Source organism: Paramormyrops kingsleyae, chromosome 8, assembly GCF_048594095.1.
Source record: "Paramormyrops kingsleyae isolate MSU_618 chromosome 8, PKINGS_0.4, whole genome shotgun sequence".
Taxonomy (NCBI): domain Eukaryota; kingdom Metazoa; phylum Chordata; class Actinopteri; order Osteoglossiformes; family Mormyridae; genus Paramormyrops; species Paramormyrops kingsleyae.
In genome coordinates this window covers 17,046,031-17,065,000 of record NC_132804.1, presented here as the reverse complement: position 1 = coordinate 17,065,000, position 18,970 = coordinate 17,046,031, and the positions used below count along the sequence as shown (strand labels likewise).

Below are 18,970 nucleotides of genomic sequence, written 5' to 3'. Positions count from 1 at the left end.
TCACAGATTTTTATGTCCTTATGGGGAGCGGGAAAATGGTTCCCACAATGTCAAAATAACAGGTTTTCTTCACATTGTGGGGACATTTGGTAAAGTATACCTGGACCACACAGACACAGACACACACAGACACACACAGTCATGTGTACTTGGAGTTGTGGCAATTGGCACATTGTCTGAAAAGAGTTTCAGCTGTTCACTAACCAGCCAACAGTTTCACTGTAAATTTAAACAGTATGATGTGACACGACATACTTCGAAGCATAATCTTGCTTGGGTGGGAGGGGCTGTTGTACCAACCTTGTGCACCATTCCAAAGATGCCAGATCCTAGAAGTTTGATCTTGCGCAGCTCCGAGATCTTCAGGATGCGCGCGTGAACCTTGGTCCCCTTCTCCCCCGGCTCCAGGGGCTCAAACGTCTGTCAGAGAGACGCACAGTCGGCACGCTTCTCCGACACCCGGCCCTTGATGCATGTCTGCTCAAGCACTGCTTTTCCGAAGCCTCTCCTCTCCCTCACGCAAATACTCTCCACACCCCTAGGGGGCACTCACCTCCCCACTCTCCAGGTACCTCCTCATAGCACGCTTGCGGCGGATGGCCCTGTCGCGGTGGTACAGCATGCCAAGCACGACGATGGCGAAGCAAGCTAACACACCCAGAAGCACGCCGACAACAATGGCCGTGGTGGACGGGCTGTGGGGTGCGGACACGTTTTAGGGCATGGCAACATCAGCAAGGCGGCCAGTAATGGCAACAAAAGTGTGCTGTAAGTTGTACCGCAGGAAAAATGACTGAAATTAATCTTTTACCACTTATCAGAAGGTACAAAAGACTAAAGTCAGTTTCCGGTACCCAAACTGCGAAGTGATACTGGGACATACAGTTGCTTACACATGATGGGTAAGTGACAGTCACAGTACTGTAGGTAGACAGCATAGCCCACGTTCCTGATAGGGCAGGACTCTGGACCTCGATTCCAAATCAGGGCTGAATGTGCATCACTGTTTTCAGTCCTTCCAGGTAGATAGCTTATTAATTACTGATTGGCCAGAAGCTTCACGCCTGACTCACAGTTGAAGGAAGGCCGGAAAATCAGCAGTGCTCAGACCTGGAGGACCGTGATTTGAATGGCCCTGTGATGAGGTAATGCTTACGGAGGCTGGCCAGCAGAGGGAGACACTGACCTGGAGATGTTCCTCATTCCTATGCAGTCATCCAGACCTGGACCTGTGCACCTGAAATGCCAAGACAGACTGTCAAAAACTACTGCACAGCTGCAAGCTTCTCCACAACCCACAGACTGTAAAGGGGAAATACGGAGGGAAAAAAAGTATCACTGTAGCATTGAAATCAGCATTTGCATTTAATGAGTGATGCTCTGGAAGGGGGAAACCCATAAAGGAACAACCGTCATGTTGAGTAGCCACTTAGTACAACAACAAACTGGGAAATGGTACGAGTACAGTGTCCCGCCAGGCAGAGATTAAGGAGTATGTGGGAAAAACATATGTGAGAATTTCCCAATGAGTCGCAGTGCTCCCCAGGGCGAATGGACTCATTCGTTTGATGTTCCGAGGCTGTCCACTCACCCCTGCGTGCAGTTGAAGTGGCAGGGCTCGCAAACCTTCTTGGCATTGGGGTATTTAAAGATGAGCCCCTTCTCCCCCATCACTCCATTGGGACAAGAGGACACGCAGTGGGGGCCATCTTTGAGGCTGGTGCAGGACACACAGCTGTCGGCTCCCTGGACAGGAAAGGAGGACAGAGTGGATAAGGTGGATGGACCGAGTGTGCGCGTGCGTGCGTGTGCGTGCGTGTGGTACTGTTGTCATTGGTAACACACACACGCTGACGTGTTACATTTCACATACGGATCTTTGGAGAGGATGAGCAGGATGAACCTGCTCTGTGCCACTGCGATCAGGGACTGTGCAGTGACTCTTTCCATATTCACCTGCACCACTGCACACGGCGGTGTTTTCCAGGCCGGTCCTTTCCACTGGCCAACTTTAGATGCAGTTCCGCTTGTAATTAATTAGGTTTGTCTGAGCTGTTATTTCACACCACAAAAATGTCCCTTTCCCGAAACGTGTCAACTTACGATTCCCTTAAATTCTCTGGTGATTTTTTTTTCCCGGAATAATCATAACGATAAAAAATGACTCCAAGTAACGAGAGGAGGCGGGACCAAGACATCTGACACCCCTCTACAATCTGATTGGTTATCTCTCTGAACCAATCAGTTTTTGTTCTGCCTTTGAAACACTTTTGTGTGAGTAAAACTCCCACAAGTGAAGAATCTACATGTCCCACACCGATGCTTCGGAGGCACAAAGAGGCTTTACAAAGACATGCCTTCACTGGCAGGCATCAGCTCTGTTTATGTCCAAACTGTGTAACTTCAGCACTTCAAACAAAAGAGATGCATGGGAAGCAGGTTTCTACTCTGGTGGTGTGAGGAGGAGACAGACTAAGAAAAGGTACCGGTCCAGTGCAGCTGGCCGTCCCACCCTGGAGCTGGCACTCTGAGTGACAGGGTAGACACTCACGACTGGAGCTGGCAAACTCCCGCGGCTCTCTGGGGGAAAAGATGAGGTCAGAGGAACCGTGATTAGTGGGCGGGGCCTCACTGGAATGGGAGGAGACAATACAGGCACCATGGCGAGGATGCGGCTCGTGCCGAGAGGACTGACCCCGTGTAGAAGTTGCAGTCAGCAACACAGGTGCCCCCACGGCTGTAGTTCCTGCAGGAGACGCACTGGCTGGGCCCCGGGCCCCAGCACCCCGCTGTTGAGCACAGGCGGTCACACACACGCCCCTCTGCAACTGATCATAAGAGGCGCGTGTCAGCACAATGCATGTACAGCTGCGGCTTTCAGGAATGTAGGTGATCTAAAGCTCATCTGTGCACCCTGGGCAAAGTGTTCCCCCACTGCAGGGCACAGACACCAGTCACTAGCTCAGGCTGAGGGAGGGACCCAGACTGCGTGTTACACAGCATCCATATCACACCGAACGCTGTGCATCTACCCACACGGTCCAGCCCAGACGCCAGAAGGCTGATTCCTCACTTACTGCAGTCTTGTTCTGGCCGGTTCTTCTTGATGTCCCGCACGGCCTGCCGCTGGCTCATGTGACCACTCGTGAACAGCTGGGTCCAGTTCACTGTGGTGTGGTAGCATAGCTTCTTGTTGCCGCTGATGTAGATGCTGCCGGCGCTGATCTCACGCAGAGACCTCAGGCCCAGGGAGGTGATGAAAGGCAGCTTCATCACCAAGAGGGAGTAGCCCCTGAGGAACCGGGCCAGCAGAAGCAGGGAGCACCAGGTGGGCGGGGTCATAAAAGTGGGGGGTGTGGCAATTGGGGAAAGGGGTGGGGTTTGAGGGAATGGTGGGAGGATATACAATATGGGCAAAATGGGGAAATCGGTTGAAATAAAAAGGTGAGGGGTCATGGAGGAGAGTGGGTGGGATTGGGAGGGGCAGGGGGGAGGAATGCAGTGGCAGAAGGAGCGGGGGGTGGGGGGTGGCAGGAGTTGAGGGTTAATGATAATGAAAGAATCTTTAAGACCATAAACCACAGAGCTCAGAACCAGCCACAACAGACGGCAGCATTAACATAACTGAAGTGACCCTCAGTAGACCACCTATGTACGTGAGCCAGCAATTTCTCAGCTAACACCCCCTCCACCGTGTTAGCCGTCCCGGAAGAGAGCAGTCTAGGCCTATCAGTGTAGATGCCCAGGGTACCTGTTAGACAGACTAAAGGAAGGTTGTACTTAACCTACTACAGCATACCTCTTAGAACTGACACCTCTGGGGGAGGGGGAGGGGGAGGGGGAACAAAATAAAGAGATACAAATGTCAGCGTGATGGATGTGCGAGATCCAGGTTTACGACGTCGTTGGACGAGCGGGCGATCAGGTAGGGATACTTCAGAGGGTGAAGGTGAGGTCACAAACAGAGTAGGAGATAAGGAGAGAAAGGCAGGGAGAGGGGAAGGAGAAGGAGAAGGAGAAGGGGAGGGGCAGCGGCCCGGGGGTCCCAGCCTTACTTGTAGAGTGCCCTGCCTTGGATGGTGGTGAGGTTGGAGAACACTGACAGGTCAGTGAGCACTGGGGGCCACGACTGGATGCTCAGGATTTCTGTGGGAAGACGGGACAAGGTCAGGAAGGGTGTCTATAGACACACACGCCTCGGCCACACGCATGCACATACCCGTGATTTCCTGGACGGTGCGGAACACGTTCAGCTTTTCAGGGTTTAGGGCCGAAATGTTGTGGTACGGGTCACTGTTGGAAGACATCATTTTAAAAAGTAAGCGTAGGAGTGTGTGTGGGGGGGGGGGGGTGATTGTCCTGATGCCCACTGTGGAGGGGGGGGACTCACCCCATGATCCCTGTGGTGAGGAAGTGCAGGCTGCCCTGGATCTTGGTGCAGTTGATGAAGCTGTCGATATTCGTGGCGTCCACGGTCTGCCTGTTACTGGAACCAGTGCCCACACAGGCTGGCGGGAGTGGGGGGGGGGGGAGGTTACAAAGCCAAATAACACAGTCATCAAAATGCTCACCCAACTGCACATTACCGTTATTACTGTAATCCCTGATATTATTTTGCTTAAAGTAATTTTATTTTTATATATGTCTTTTTTGTTTCGTTTCCCAGCTAATGCTTTTAAACTGCTCGGGTGAGAAGTCACGTAGTCAGCTATTCTCGGAGAACATCACTGGATTCAAGGTTAATTCAAAGAGGGTTCCAGGATGTCTCACATCAACATCCAATACAGCTTTGATTATAATCATTACCTTTAGTTAAAAAGGTACTTTTATGTCAGTGAGAACTGGCGTTCGGAAATATATTTCATGTATAATATGCCATGTCATCTACTACAATAATAATTTACAACAATAAGAGTTTAATCAGCCTATAGGAGAGTGAGATTCCCATGACTGACAGGAGGGAAGGTGTGCCTGGTTGGGAATGTGCATAGGGAGGCGGTACCTTTGGGACATAGGCCTTCACAGGGCTCACATTGTTTCAGCCCATTCTTCTCCACCTCTTTCTTGTCCGAAGGGCAGCCGCTCACACAGGAGCTGCCGTCCACCACAAAGTTCGCTGAGAGACAAAGGCGAGAAGGGGCAATGCATGATGCACAAGTTGGGTGGGGCGTCTGTTTGAATGTGTTTCCCTTTAGTCATTAGATTTGGTGAACTTCTTGCAACAACCAATCAGCAATTCAGAAATCAAACATGTGACAAGCTCAGGGTTGACATCCATAGAGTAGATTCACGTCATTAAAGGCACAGTGGCTCTGAGTACTCACTAGGACACTGGGACACGCAGATGGAGCCGTACTGGTACTTGGCATTGGGGTTGGGCTCCAGCTGGAACGTGTGCTTGTTGTAAATGAGCGTCTGGGGACATTGTGGGACGCAGGAGCCTGCATCACTGAAGTGGCCGCATGCCTGCAGCGGCGGAATGGGGCGTAGGCACACGCCACACGTAACGTCACAGACAGTCCAAACATGCCACACATATCCTATACAAGTCTGCATTTCAGATGCTTAAAATGTGTTTAATCACCACCAGTGTCTTTTTATATAAATGCATAAAATAAATGAATGGATGGATTCCTTCATAAAAACTTTTTTCGTTTTGTTTAAATGTTCCTATTTGCTATTATATGAGCACTTCTTCATATACAATAAAATGCAGGCATGAGTTTTGTTCAAGTGTTCCTATCTGAAGTGTAGCAACAGCGTGCAGAGAGTGTGCAGAGAGTGTGCAGAGAGTGTGCAGAGAGTGCACAGAAAGCATACAGACTGCATACGGCATGCACAGAGAGTAAACAAAGATGTGTGCAGAGAGCGTATAGAGAGCATACAGAGAGCGTATAGAGTACAGAAGGAGTATAGAGAGCACACAGAGAGTGCACTGATAGCGAGAGTGTACAGAGAGCACACAGAGAGTGTGCAGATAGGGCGCAAAAAGCATACAAAGAGTGTGCAGAGTACAGAGAGTGCAGAGAGTACATACAGAGAGCATACAGTGAGCGTACAGAGAGCATGCAGAGAGCGTACAGAGAGCATGCAGAGAGCGTACAGAGAGCATATAGAGAGCGTACAGAGAGCATGCAGAGAGCGTACAGAGAGCGTACAGAGAGCGTACAGAGAGCATATAGAGAGCGCACAGAGAGCATGCAGAGAGCGTAGAGAGCATGCAGAGAGCGTACAGAGAGCATGCAGAGAGTGCACAGAGAGCATGCAGAGAGCGTAGAGAGCATGCAGAGAGCATGCACAGAGCGTACAGAGAGCATGCACAGAGCGTACAGAGAGCATGCAGAGAGCGCACAGAGAGCATGCAGAGAGCGTAGAGAGCATGCAGAGAGCATGCAGAGAGCGTACAGAGAGCATTCACAGAGCGTACAGAGAGCGTAGAGAGCATGCAGAGAGCATGCAGAGAGCGTACAGAGAGCATGCAGAGAGCATGCAGAGAGCATGCACAGAGCGTACAGAGAGCATGCACAGAGCGTACAGAGAGCATGCAGAGAGCGCACAGAGAGCGTAGAGAGCATGCCGAGAGCATACACAGAACGTACAGAGAGCATGCGCACGTGCAGTGGGTATGTGTGATATGTGCATAAGCCCGGCGACTGACTCACGAAGCAGTCAGTGTCATGCGGCCCCGTGCACCCCCCTGCACACTCCATATGGCAGCACTCGTTGGGCTTCGTCCCAAAACAGCGGCCATTGCACTGGGGGGCGCAGATCGTCTTAGTCACTGCAGGGGGCAATAAGGAGATGGTGCGTGTGTGAAGACAAGAGACTGGCTTTAATCCTCTCTGGAAGTTGAGGACGGCAAGTGGAGGCATGGAGAAGGAGGAAGTAGGGAAGATGGGAGACTCACAGGTCTGGCACTTGTGTTCTCCAAAACCCCAGCAGTAGCCATTACAGGCTGCATGACACGAACCTGAAAAACAGGGGGGGTGTCGTCAGCACACAGCGAATGCATTATGGCCGTCCCATCCTGGTCAAAAGGGGGGGGTGGGGGGGTGTCCAATCTTTGCCCCAGCATTGAATGAAGTATATAACAAATCACACTTTATATACTATTTTCCAAAATCATATCTCTGCAAGGGTGTCAGAGGGGCATTTACACCCTGGCAGATTCAGGGGCCCCAGCGTTTGACAAGGGGCCCTTGGATAAACAAACTTTTTTGGGGAGCAGATTTTTTAGGTACTCCCCTTTTCCTAAGAGAATGAAGAAAGAACAAACAAAAAATACTATCGATGTTTCTGGCTTTTCTCCAGTTTTCTTCTACTTCCCTGAAACAGTTATCAATTATCAGTCTTGAATAATAAGCTTTCAGTCCAAGTAAATATATTCCACACTTGGACTTGCACAACCCATCATCAGTCTATCTTCTCCACAATCCTGCACACGAAAGCATGGCTTTTCTTAAGTGCGAGGGAGTGTGTGACTGACTGACGGTGTCTTTGAAGCAGGCCGGCTTCCCGCTCTGCAGGACTCGCTCTAATCTTTCTGCAAGCAGCCCCACGGATAAGGGGTCCGTCTGAACTGCTCCTGGGTCTCACACACAGTTGGCTCAAGTCCAGCTCTCTGTTGACTCAGCTTCTCTCAGTCTTGCTCTGTACCTTTTGAGGGACCCCCCCCCCCGTATCCCTGCCTTCCCCTCCCTGTACCTCCCTCTCACTCACAGTTGGCATTGTTGTCCTCGATGCTGATGTTGGCCGAACTGTTTTTCAAGATGTCCGCCCAGTGCACCTTGGGAGCGCAGCTCAGGTACTTGTTGCTTAAGATTTGAACACCTCCCTCCAGAATCTCTGTTGCACGCAGGGGATGGGAGAGAGGAGGCCATGCACACACAGACACACAGACAGACACAGATGCACAGAAACTGGTGAGGAGAGTGTTGTGGTCAATGAAAGACACCCGGAATGGGAATTCATTCACAGGCTGCATGTCAGTGGTATATCTGCCCTAGGCCTGATGTATTTGTCCTCACCAAACACACATTTAATGAAATGTAATTGTTGTCATCATATAATGTGCACAAATTTCTAAGGGTTGTAATTTTAAAATAGGCCTGCCCCCACCTTACCACCTAACCCCCCCACAGAGTTCCTTCGTTCCCCACTAGGGGGCTCACCCCATAATTTGAATAGCTCTGCTGTACGTAAAAGCAGAGACACTGGGTATGTGGGGCCGATCCTAAAGAGCAGCTTTTTACCTCAAAGACGCCCATAAATACACAAGGTAAGAAATTCACGTAGTGTGTTGACAGGAGGGCCCCCCCGAGCCCATCCCTCACCAGTGAGGCGCGTGAATCCCAGCTCCCGCAGGCCCTGGTGCCCATCCTTCTGGTAATTGACCAGCACAGCCAGGGCCCAGCGATCCTCATACAGTGTCGTGCCCCTGATCACCCGCAGCTGCTCCAGGGGCAGGTACGAGAACTGGTTGATGGCGATGAGGATGTAGCCGGTGACTTCCCGGATGGACTGAGGAGACAGCATATCATAGCGCTCAACCGCTGCCAACAAGTTCAAAACCCGCATCTTGCAAAGAGGCAGCAACAAAGGAAGGGAGGCAATGGGCAGGGTTTTATTTTTTATTTTTACTCAGTGTAATCGCAGATGGCTGTAGTCAGTAATGGCGAGCCGCCATAACAGGGGTGTCTTTATGTTTGTGGAAGTTTTATTTGCACAAAAATGTTCTGTAACCAATCAGATTGTAGAGGAGGTGGGTCCAAGCAAGTAGAGAAGGTGGGACCAAGCCATCTGATTGGATGAGTTTTTATAGCCCCGGATTGAGGCGGGCTCAAGGCAACAGGGCACCTGCGTGCCGATGATTCGCATCAACAGCTACTGCTGTGATGACCTGCAATCACACACTCAGCAGCACTGTACAGTAGGCGGGTCAGAGGCCCTTCACATCTGGACATAAGCCTCAGATCAGCAGCTATGTGTAACTCTTGGTGATGGGGGAGTGCATTTTGTATAACAGGCAAAATTTGAAGATGGAAGATATGGGTCAGAAGATCACAACAATAAGGAGACTGTTTTTGGCCATGTGCCTTTCATCAAGACACTGAGGTAGATGTGCTGTGGTGATGTCACCTATCCCCACATTCAAAGGTCTGTCATGTAACCCCCCCCCCCCCCCCACTCACCTGGAGAAAGGAGAAGTTGCGATTTTGCTCCATGTGTGTGATCTCCAGGTTGCCCATGACGATCTCGCAGCCAGTGTACATGTCCTTCATGATATTGTACTGCACGTCAGAGTTCCCTGTCATGCTCAGGGAATTCTGGGTACCAGTGCACACAGCCACTGAGGAAGGACAAGGCGAGAACATGGTTTTGTCAAAAAGATGCATTTGTATAATTTTAGAAGTCACCAGGACTGCATGAATATATATGAATCTTAGCCATAGTAATTACTGTGCACTTATATACTTGATGAAGTTCTTCATTTTGTGTGATAAAGGTGAATAAAGAAGTTGGTGAAAGCCTTCATTTTCTCTCGTCAGAAGCCACCCCCCCCCCGATCTAACTATTGCCCCCCCACCCATGCCCCTTCGCAGAAAATAATCAGGACCTGCCACTGCTGCAGTGTCCTAACAATGCCGTCACTCTTAATGGTTTGTTCTGGCAGTGTAGTGGTGGGCGATATAACGATAATTTATCATGACCATTGCGATTGTACCTGTGATAAGTGTTTCAGAATGAACACACAGTCCATGGACGGGTTGGGCTACATCGTCAAGTAAACAGAGTGTGCAGCATGGCTCACAGGCAAGAACTGGTTCCAAAAAAGGGGGTAACACTGTACTTCACGGGGCACACATAATATAGTATTATGCTATTTCTTATGTATTAATTAACCAGTTATATACTGATCTTTTGTTAATTCATCATTAATGAATCGTGTTGCATGTTTTATCTGAAGCAGTCATTATGTTACTATATCTAATTCTGTAAACCTGTGTGAACTACTAAAGGAACTACTAAGGAACTACTGAGGAACTACTGAAGGAACAAGTAATGAATAAGTCAAAATGATGTAATGTTTATTTGTCAATGAATTGATGGCCAGCCTCAACTAGTTATTTTTTGTGATTTAATGTTTGTTATTTTACGTTCTCTTTGTTTATTACGTGCATGTCTTCCGGTTACTCTCCCTTGTGCTTCCTGGTTGTATTATGGATCAGTTTTCCTTGTTTTAGTTTGCTTTGGTGCTGAACCTACTCTAACTGTTAATTGACCTCACCTGCTCCTCGTTGCCCCTCGTTCACAGCCCACACCTGCCCCTTGTTAGTCCTTCTTATCAGTGTATTTAAGTGTCTGCCTTTGTTCTCTTCCTCAGTCAGTCATGGTAGTTGTTACTTTGTGTTTGTAGGTGTGGTTGTTTCCCTGTTTTATGCTGGTGCCTGATTGTGTTACCATTAGTTGGTTCTTATTTTTCCTGTCTTTTCCACTGCTTGTGGTCCCTTCATTTTCTGGTTCCCCTTTGTGTTCTTGAGTTTAACAAACTCTTCTGTTTGCTGTGAGCCTCTCTGTGAATCGTCCCTCATTTCCCTTCTCCATGCTCTGCCGTAACACCGGGTTATTACTAAGAGTTTGTGCCTCATCAAGAAAGGTCTTGGCAAAAGAGGTTCTGCTTTGTGTGGAAATGGTTTGGATTTGTGAAATTATTATTAATGCTTCATTCATCTCCATGGGGAAATTCCTTTGCTGAGGCTGGGCTCGAACCAGTGACCTTCCAATCGCAGACACAGAGGCTTAGCCCACTGATCCACATGTCTGCCCCCATATGGTGGCAGTAATTTGCAAAATCTGCTGTAATTTGGAACCTTTGGAAAGATGGCGTTTGTAAAACAGGTGGCAACACACATGCAGTCTGGCTATGGGTACATGTTGCGGCTGAGGATGTTGTGCTTGTACATCTTCCATGTGTTCTTAATAACCAAACAGAAGCAAGCACTTCTTATTGATGCATGTGAGAGCAGCACGCCGTATGTTCGCTCCACCAAATGCTAAAAAATGCTAGCCGAAGACATGGTCCCAATCGAAATGATTGAAAACCAGTGATTTAAAACACTTATTCAAAACGCTGATTCAAGTGACGACAAATTAATGAAAAAATGTGATCTATGATCGTGATTTTAAGCAAAAATATGCAGCATGTTGCACACCCCTACACCAGTGTATACCCTCAGTGGCAGATTATGGGTAAGACATGGAACACCACCGGTGCGATACTGTCTCTGAACATTCAAAATGCTGGTTTGTTCTGGTAGCATATGCACTGAGTGGAGGGTTATGGGTAAAATTACAGAATAACGGCGTTGTGAAGCCAGGCACCTAAGCTGTTCCAAAAAGGTGAGTAAAGGCACCAGATCAGCTGGGTGTGGAGTACTGAGAATCTGGTGAGGTGAACAATAACTGCAAGGAGAGGCAGACGGGGCTCCTTTTAATAATTTCAGTTATCACACGGTTATTAAAACTGTAGGGTGTATTCGCCCTCCTTTTCTGGCAGTTGGATAACTTCCTTATTGCTTCTGGAAAAATACAACAGACACACATACACACGCACACCGGCTAGCCACAGGGAATAGGTTATAAAGGAGTTTTACGAGCCGTGATGCACTTTTTTATTAGAGGTCTTTGGAATGAAGGAGAGAGGTCTGAAGGTTGGAAGGTCTGAACTCCAGGCAGGGGTTACTGCATAAAGAGGCACTGATTCGGCACTTAGCCTGCTGCTACGGACTGGGCATGTATCATAGGAACAAAACTCAGTGAAGTCCATCCAGTGATATCCACAGTCCACTTCTGAGAAAAATGTAGTAAAACTCACAAAAAGGGCATAACCATTAAAAAATAAACTGATTCCTGTGTGGTCATTGTAGATTTCTGTTTTCATATCAGGGACACAATTTCACAACCTGAACAGCTGATATTGATATACAAAAATAAAAGCACTTCATAACAAAAACCCTAATCTACAGTTGAAGTCCCACAACTTGCCAAATGCTGAACAAATACTTGCGACGTGAAACTGTGCACAGTTGAAGCAGGAATTAGCGTCCCTAACCTGCTGTAACTGACTGATCTTGGGCTCACGCCCACGGGCAGGTAACAATCGGAGCAGCACCGTGCGAGGCAGTGACACAAAGAGCTGTGGAATGTGTTGTTGTTTGGCACCCGCTGGTCGGGTATGATGGGTGTCACCCAGAATAATGAGCCTCCAATTCACTCCTGTCCCGTGGCCAAATGCAGAACGCACTATATTTACATTCTTACTTTCAACAGAAATGCTCACTGCATATGACTAACAACAGTAGGGGGGGGAGACAAAAACAGCAAATTGTGCAATTTTTGGGGTAAGGTGTTATTGTAACTCGGCAATAATTCCTTTTGCAATGCAGATGGCCACAACATACACTAGTTAATGAGTAAAGTGTATGTATTCATTCAACCAGTCTATTGTAAAATGTAGTATACCCTATACTGGGCATTTTCAGAACATTACAAACTATTTTTCAAGGCAGCTGCTTCCTTTGGAGTCTTGCAGGCATATAGGACATTTCTGTTCAGTTTCTCCAGCATGGCTTGATGATTAACAAAGTGGCTGAGGGAAGAATGTTTTCATGTGGGACAGGGGCTGATTCTGCTGGGCCCTCAGCACCGAGACTAAGCCGATGCCAACGCTGGGGCCATCTAAGGTTGAATTTTACATGTGCTCTACTCCAGGCAGACCCAACCGTGATGTTGTTTCCTGTTGTCTTAACTCACTTGGTCTTGGTCTTAGGGGAAATACAACACAATGGAAGCAATGAGAGGTGTCAAAATTGCCCGTAATGTGTGTGTTTGCCCTTTGACGGACTGGCTTCCTGCGCACGATCCCTCATCTCAGGTGACTGAGCTTAACGAGGAGAACTCAAGCTGAAAGATGTCACATTCCTACACTGCTGGCATCGACGCCTTCCGGATTGCACCAAACCCTGGAGATATGATCAAGGCTCTGCGCCACCATTCTCGAAGACCATGTTAACATGCTGCCACTTTGGGAGGGAGACAGGAATTAAAGAATTCTCCTTGACAAAAGCCTGGTCTGTCTGCAGCTGTGTGAAAAGAGGTTAATTTGGGAAGGAGTCTTCCTAGGGCCCAGGGGGTAAATGGCTCTGGATAGGAAGCACGGATCTTTCGGCCGAAACACAAAAATGTCATTGTGGCATGTCTGTCTAATGCATGTATAAGCATTGGCTGCAGTGGGGGGGGGGGGGGGGGGTTGGGGCTCAGAAATGTCTGTGGTTCATTGTGTCCTTACTGTGTGGCTTCAAAGACAATGGAGCAAGTGTGATGAGGCCAAGCTATCTGACGGAGAAGGGTCAGAGGGGGGAGCCACACGGCACTCATACTCACACGCACACCAACAGATCGATCACGACGCTTCGCTGTGTCCTGCAGAATGGCCACCAAGCCCATGCCTACATGCTGGTACTTTCCAACCATGTTTAACACCGCTGTGGTCTTACAGCCCGAGATGTTTTTAATACACACTCACGTGAGTGTGCAAACAAGCGGACCACTGTTGGGACGCCAATGTCCTGAAACACCCACGGACTCTACATACTTGCTCCATTTTGTCTCCTCAAGCAGAACCGTACAAAGACAATGGAAAGACTACAACCATTTGCCTTTACATGTTTGGTTTAAGTGACCTGTTCGTGGAAGCCTTTAATTCAATTCTATTTATTTTTATATAGCGCCTTTCACAACAGAGTTGCCCCCAAGGCGGTTTACGTAGGTGGGTTGTGATACAGTCGCTAGTCAACCTTCGCTGGGAAATCCTCCACACACCTATATACAGTAATATACTCAAATACAGACACAGGCCATAATACGTTCCAAGACACTCCAAAATGCTGAAACCGCAGCCAATAAGGACGTGCTTACAGTCTGCAGATGGTAAGTAGGGTGACATGGTAGGGGGACAGATGGGGGAGGACTGGGAGGAATCAGACTAAGGAAAGGAAGTTGGGTCCAGACTGGGCTTCACACAATGACTCTATTCTGAAAGAGCAGAAAACAACCGCCATCCACCCCTCCTTCTGGTTACCTCATCTTCCCGTCTGTTTCTCTCATTTCATCCTGTCTCCCTCTGCCTCTGTCTATCTTTCCCTCTCTGTTTGTCTTCCTTTTTCCTTCTCTCTCTGTCTTCTGTTTCTGGTCTTGTTCTCCTCTCTCTGTCTCACTCTCCTTGTCCTCTCTGTTCTCTATCCCTCTCGGTCTGTTTCGTTCTGTCTGTATGTCTGTCTTACTCTCTCTGATTCTCCATTCCTCACTCCTGTCTTTCTCTCCATATGTCTCATCTCATCCTCGCTCTGTCCATTTCTCGCTCTTCGTCCAGCACTGTCCTTTTCCCTCTTTCATTCTGCCTTCCACTCTATATCTGTCTCACTCTTTGTCATTCTCTGTCTGTGTCTCATTGATTCCCCCCTTCCTGTCTTTCTCTTCCTCTCTCTGTCGTTCTCTCCATTTCGCTTTCTTTTCAGTGCCAACCACAGTTATGACACAAAAGCAGAGACAGCACTGCACACTGAGGGGCTAATTGGGCGCACAGAGCCAATACAGGGGTGTACCAGTACCACGCCAAAAGCTCATTCACTCTTATCCAGGTGGTTCAAGGTGTTTCATAGCTAACAAAAGGAAAAGAAAAGAAGGGAAAAGGGGAGGGGACAAAAAATCCCGCCGAAGAAGCAATTGAAACAGCGAGTCGAGTAAACAGAAACTTGGCTCAAGCCACCAAGAGATTACCACATACCTGTAAAAACATTCTCACAGTCGAGTTCATTACGCTGAACTCCAAGCGCACATGTACGTAAACAATAAGTCACTCTTCAGCAACGCCAGAAAACAGGTGTACATTTTACGAACTATCCAGCAATTAAAAAAATAAGAAGCAGAGATGGTGTGTCTTGTGATTTAATGTTATTTTACCTGGTTTGACATTTGGCTCTTAGTTGTTTTTCCTCCAAGTAATGTGAGTAATGCAAGCAGCAGGACTAACTGGTTGTTGTGTTTTTGAGATCCAGGTGAAAAAAAAAAACACACTTTCCTTATCCACAGTGTCTTATAGATTTTCACAGTGCTTGAGTCACAGATAGGAATAGAGATTAACATCAGTCATATACTAAGAGTGTTTTTACAAGCATTCACTTGGAAGCCTATTTTGAGTCATACAATTTACATTTATCAATCTTTTCACATAAAGTAATCATATGTGGTAGTATTGTAATATACACTGATTATATTAAATTTATCCTTCAGACTACTTTAAGTGAAATGTTGAATTTCAAAGTGCTAAAGTGCTAACCACTGTAAGAATTCAGGTGGTACTTTTAAAAACGACTTCAGAGGAAATTGGATTTTTGGAGTGTTCGTCTGGGATGCCAAGCAACCAAGAAACGCAAGCCCAACAAACCAATGACAATCCTAGGACACCTGAAAAATAAATCTGATTCGTCCACAACTGGAGGGTCTACCCACTTGCTCTTTCATTTCCTGTTAGGACAAGGATCCACAGAATTCACGTCTTTGTACACTTAACATCCACAGAATGGTGTGTGTTTTTAAATATATGTTTTAACCCATCAGTAGAATATGCATTGTTCTTCGAGAACTTTGATCCTATTTTTATTGTGTTTTATGATACTTTACAGTATGTGATAAAAAATGTTAATGAAATTAATTGGAATTGAGGTCTTTATACTTTATACTATCAATCCAAGTTTGTGTTATAAAAAAAAGGTGTTAGATAGACCAAAAAAAGCCAATGGTGTGATTCAGGGCAAGTTAACTCCTTACAAGTAAACAGATTCCAGGTTTGGGGTGTTTGATTAATGGGTGGGTCAAAGTTTTGATTTAATTTAAGGGCAGACATATCACGCCTTTCTGTCCCTCATAACTGATGGTACGTTCATACACCGGGGGGTTTAAGTCAGCTGTTTGCTAAGCCTTTCCTGTTTCCTGGAGCTGGTGACCTTTGAGTCCAATCGCCGATCAGCCAGGTAGATGTGTTTTTTATTTATTTAACTGCTGTGTACCTTTGGTATTTCTTAATGGCTCTGTTGACAGCAGTCAGCGGCACCTTGCTAGCTGTGATTGGTTCCCATCTCACCCATGATGACTAGCCCCCCCCCCGATACGGACCGGGTTCCTCTCTAGTCAGCCCTGCGAGATAAGCTCAGGCACACCTTTCTCAGAAGATATCTTTACAGTTACATAGGGAGAGAAACTAGTCAAAACACCATTAGAAATGTAATTCAGAAGCAAGTCACAGAAAGCTTTGACTCAAGGTGGCTGGGGAAATACAAGCATTGACAATACAGCATGGTTCACAGATCCACTTTAGAAACCAAATTATTTAGCCAGTCTCCCTACAATGTGTTACCCTTCCGCTCCTTTGAGCTCAAGCTACAATTTTAAGACTGAGTTTGCCAGTCTTGGCCGTGCTTAAAGTCAGTCTTACTCATGTGCAAAACTAATGCGTTTAAAAGTAAAGACAAACCGGACGGGCCACTTTTCTGAGTTTCATTGCACAAGATGTAATGAATGAAGTTTAACTTTTCAAAAATAATACGTAAAAAGTCTAGGTCCCTTTGTGAACAATCTATCATTACCTACTACAGAGTTTGGCGTTATTCCCCATTTCATTACGCATGGTTTCCACACCTATGGGTGGGTTGCTATTACAATGAGAGGGCAAAGGGTGGAAATGATGAAGTTTCTTATCGTGATACTGAAATACAGATCTCCACGAATATCAGACGCAGAGAAAATACAGCAAACTTACAAAGAAGCGCAAACCAAATCGTGTTGTTCAATCCCGTATGAAGTGCGCTTTAAAACATCTGAGTGGTTTATTTGTCCGTCAATGTAACGTACCTTTATCGGTATGGGAGGTGGCTGGCTGCAGGAAGCACAGCAGCCCGATCCACAGAGCAAACACCTGCCGACGCATAACCATCCTGAGTGCGATGCAGCCGACGCGATCAGGGGACCATGACCGGCGCCCCTACGGAGATCCTCCTTTGCTTTTATATCAGTCTTTTTCAACAAGATATTTCCCGCATGTCGTTTAAACTCACTGGGGAAAAATGAACTGTCCGCGCAGGCTTTCCAGTCTTTATGGCATTTGTCTGTCTTCTGTAAACTTCTCGGTACTCACACTTGTGATTTTCGACAATGAGCTTTCCTTTTTAATCAATCCTTTTCCAAACTGGTTTAGATAAAAATGTATAAACATATTAAAGTATTTCCTTCTGCGCGAGCCCAGTGTTGTTCACCGCAGAGCACCCATATCCTGAATTTATGACACTGTCAGGTTAAAGCATGAAGGAAATGATACCACTGAAAAAACACGCATATATAAGACTGGTGACCGGTGTTTAAAAACGCGGACCGACCTGTGAAGGGAATCCGTACAACTACGTCTGCTCACGCCCTTTCCCCCCTCCTACGATGAAAGGCAGGCGAGTCCCGCTGATTGGTCCCCGATCGGCACTTCTCACCAATCAAGCCGGCCTCTGGACGTGCTCGTAAATACTTAAGCTCCCTGGAATGCGGTCTCTCTCTTGCGCTGTCATATTTATAATAAACGGGGTACAACAATGTCAAAACGAGCCTATAGCTTCTATTAATGGACGAAATAGAACTCGCAATAGAGCAGTAATTAGGAGGGGCATACACAGCCCCCTGTGTGATGCAGTACATGTGCTGACCGTTTTCGGGTTATAACCTTGATTTATGTCTAAATTATGACATGGTAATTATTTAGTTATATGGTGATTGGAAATTGCAATTAGTCATCGAAACAAGCACCAGCAGCTACGTGACCTACTATTAATTAACGTAGGATGCGCTGTTGTTATTATGTTTGGATTACGTTCCGACTTATTTTAATTTTATATACTCCAAGCACTGTATTTTCAGCAGTGAAAATAAGTGGTCGTTGATGACCAAGAGGCTGAGGGTCTTCGCTGTTCGCTGTAAAGAGCTGTATTGTGCCTCGGCGCTGTCAACTGGTTAATCACCCTTTCTTTGATGCAGCAGGACCCAGCTGTCACAATGGAGACATTGTACAGTGGTGAATTGACTGCTGAACGCCGCACAAGGGCTCATCAGTCAAGAAGGACTCGCCGCTCCGTCCTGTGCGTCATTCAGAAATGTGACGACCAATAAGGCAGATTTTAATAACAGTAGTGTTTTAACTGGCATCATTCATTTTGTATTCTGTTTCCGCAGTCAATATAGAAAAATAATTCAGATATGCAGAATTCAGAAACCACAACGAGGCCCACAGAGCGTTACTACAGGCTCTCAACCGTCCCTGCGCATCACCCCGTTTTCAGTCCGCTACTCTCGTCACCATGCAGTTTTGCATCTGGATCTGGCGGCGAGGCACCCGGTGAATATCGTACGTCCTACTACTTTAGACTTTTCTGCTTCGGGTCACAAGAGATGAACGAAACATCCTGCACCGAGCTCAAGTGCAGAGACAACCTGCGGGCACCGGACAGCCAACGGGACAGGCTTATGTTGTTGGCAGATATCGTAACAGAGTAATTTGGAAATTACAAGTATTATATTTCTCGTACGCATTCACAGACAAACACACATAAATAGGCCTACACACAAACAAAATCCTAAGGGCTGTTTAATTGACTGATGTTGTCCGTTCCATCCTAATTTGATTAGCTGTTTTGTTGAGCATATTTGCCATTGAATAATGTATTAAATATACTTTATTGGTGTACCTCAACATGAACGGGAGAATCGCCTAACGGTTAAAACCTTTAATTTGTGAACATGGACTTCAAGTCGGAAACCACAATATCAAATTTAAGAGAAAGGCAGTTTAGCACTGAAAACACTTTAATGCTGAATT

At 46.9% G+C, this 18,970-nt stretch overlaps 1 protein-coding gene across 2 annotated transcripts in view; it reads right to left on the bottom strand.

The window, feature by feature from the left end:
- The window catches only part of erbb3a (erb-b2 receptor tyrosine kinase 3a), a 27,545-nt gene extending 10,018 nt beyond the window's left edge, over positions 1-17,527 (bottom strand). The window contains exons 1-19 of one of the 2 annotated variants that reach the window (XM_023831866.2): positions 16,969-17,527; positions 9,192-9,349; positions 8,334-8,520; positions 7,720-7,845; positions 6,908-6,970; positions 6,663-6,781; positions 5,325-5,466; positions 5,003-5,116; positions 4,391-4,508; positions 4,220-4,293; positions 4,056-4,146; positions 3,800-3,817; positions 3,078-3,292; positions 2,696-2,828; positions 2,487-2,580; positions 1,592-1,746; positions 1,187-1,237; positions 554-695; positions 301-420 (exon numbers count right to left, since the gene is read on the bottom strand). In XM_023831866.2, coding sequence (XP_023687634.2) covers positions 301-420; positions 554-695; positions 1,187-1,237; positions 1,592-1,746; positions 2,487-2,580; positions 2,696-2,828; positions 3,078-3,292; positions 3,800-3,817; positions 4,056-4,146; positions 4,220-4,293; positions 4,391-4,508; positions 5,003-5,116; positions 5,325-5,466; positions 6,663-6,781; positions 6,908-6,970; positions 7,720-7,845; positions 8,334-8,520; positions 9,192-9,349; positions 16,969-17,050 — 2,202 coding nt within the window. In that variant the 5' untranslated portion in view covers positions 17,051-17,527. The remainder of the gene's footprint in view (positions 1-300; positions 421-553; positions 696-1,186; positions 1,238-1,591; positions 1,747-2,486; positions 2,581-2,695; positions 2,829-3,077; positions 3,293-3,799; positions 3,818-4,055; positions 4,147-4,219; positions 4,294-4,390; positions 4,509-5,002; positions 5,117-5,324; positions 5,467-6,662; positions 6,782-6,907; positions 6,971-7,719; positions 7,846-8,333; positions 8,521-9,191; positions 9,350-16,968) is intronic. The other variant, XM_023831876.2, reaches the window with a different exon arrangement.
- Positions 17,528-18,970: the final 1,443 nt, after the last annotated feature.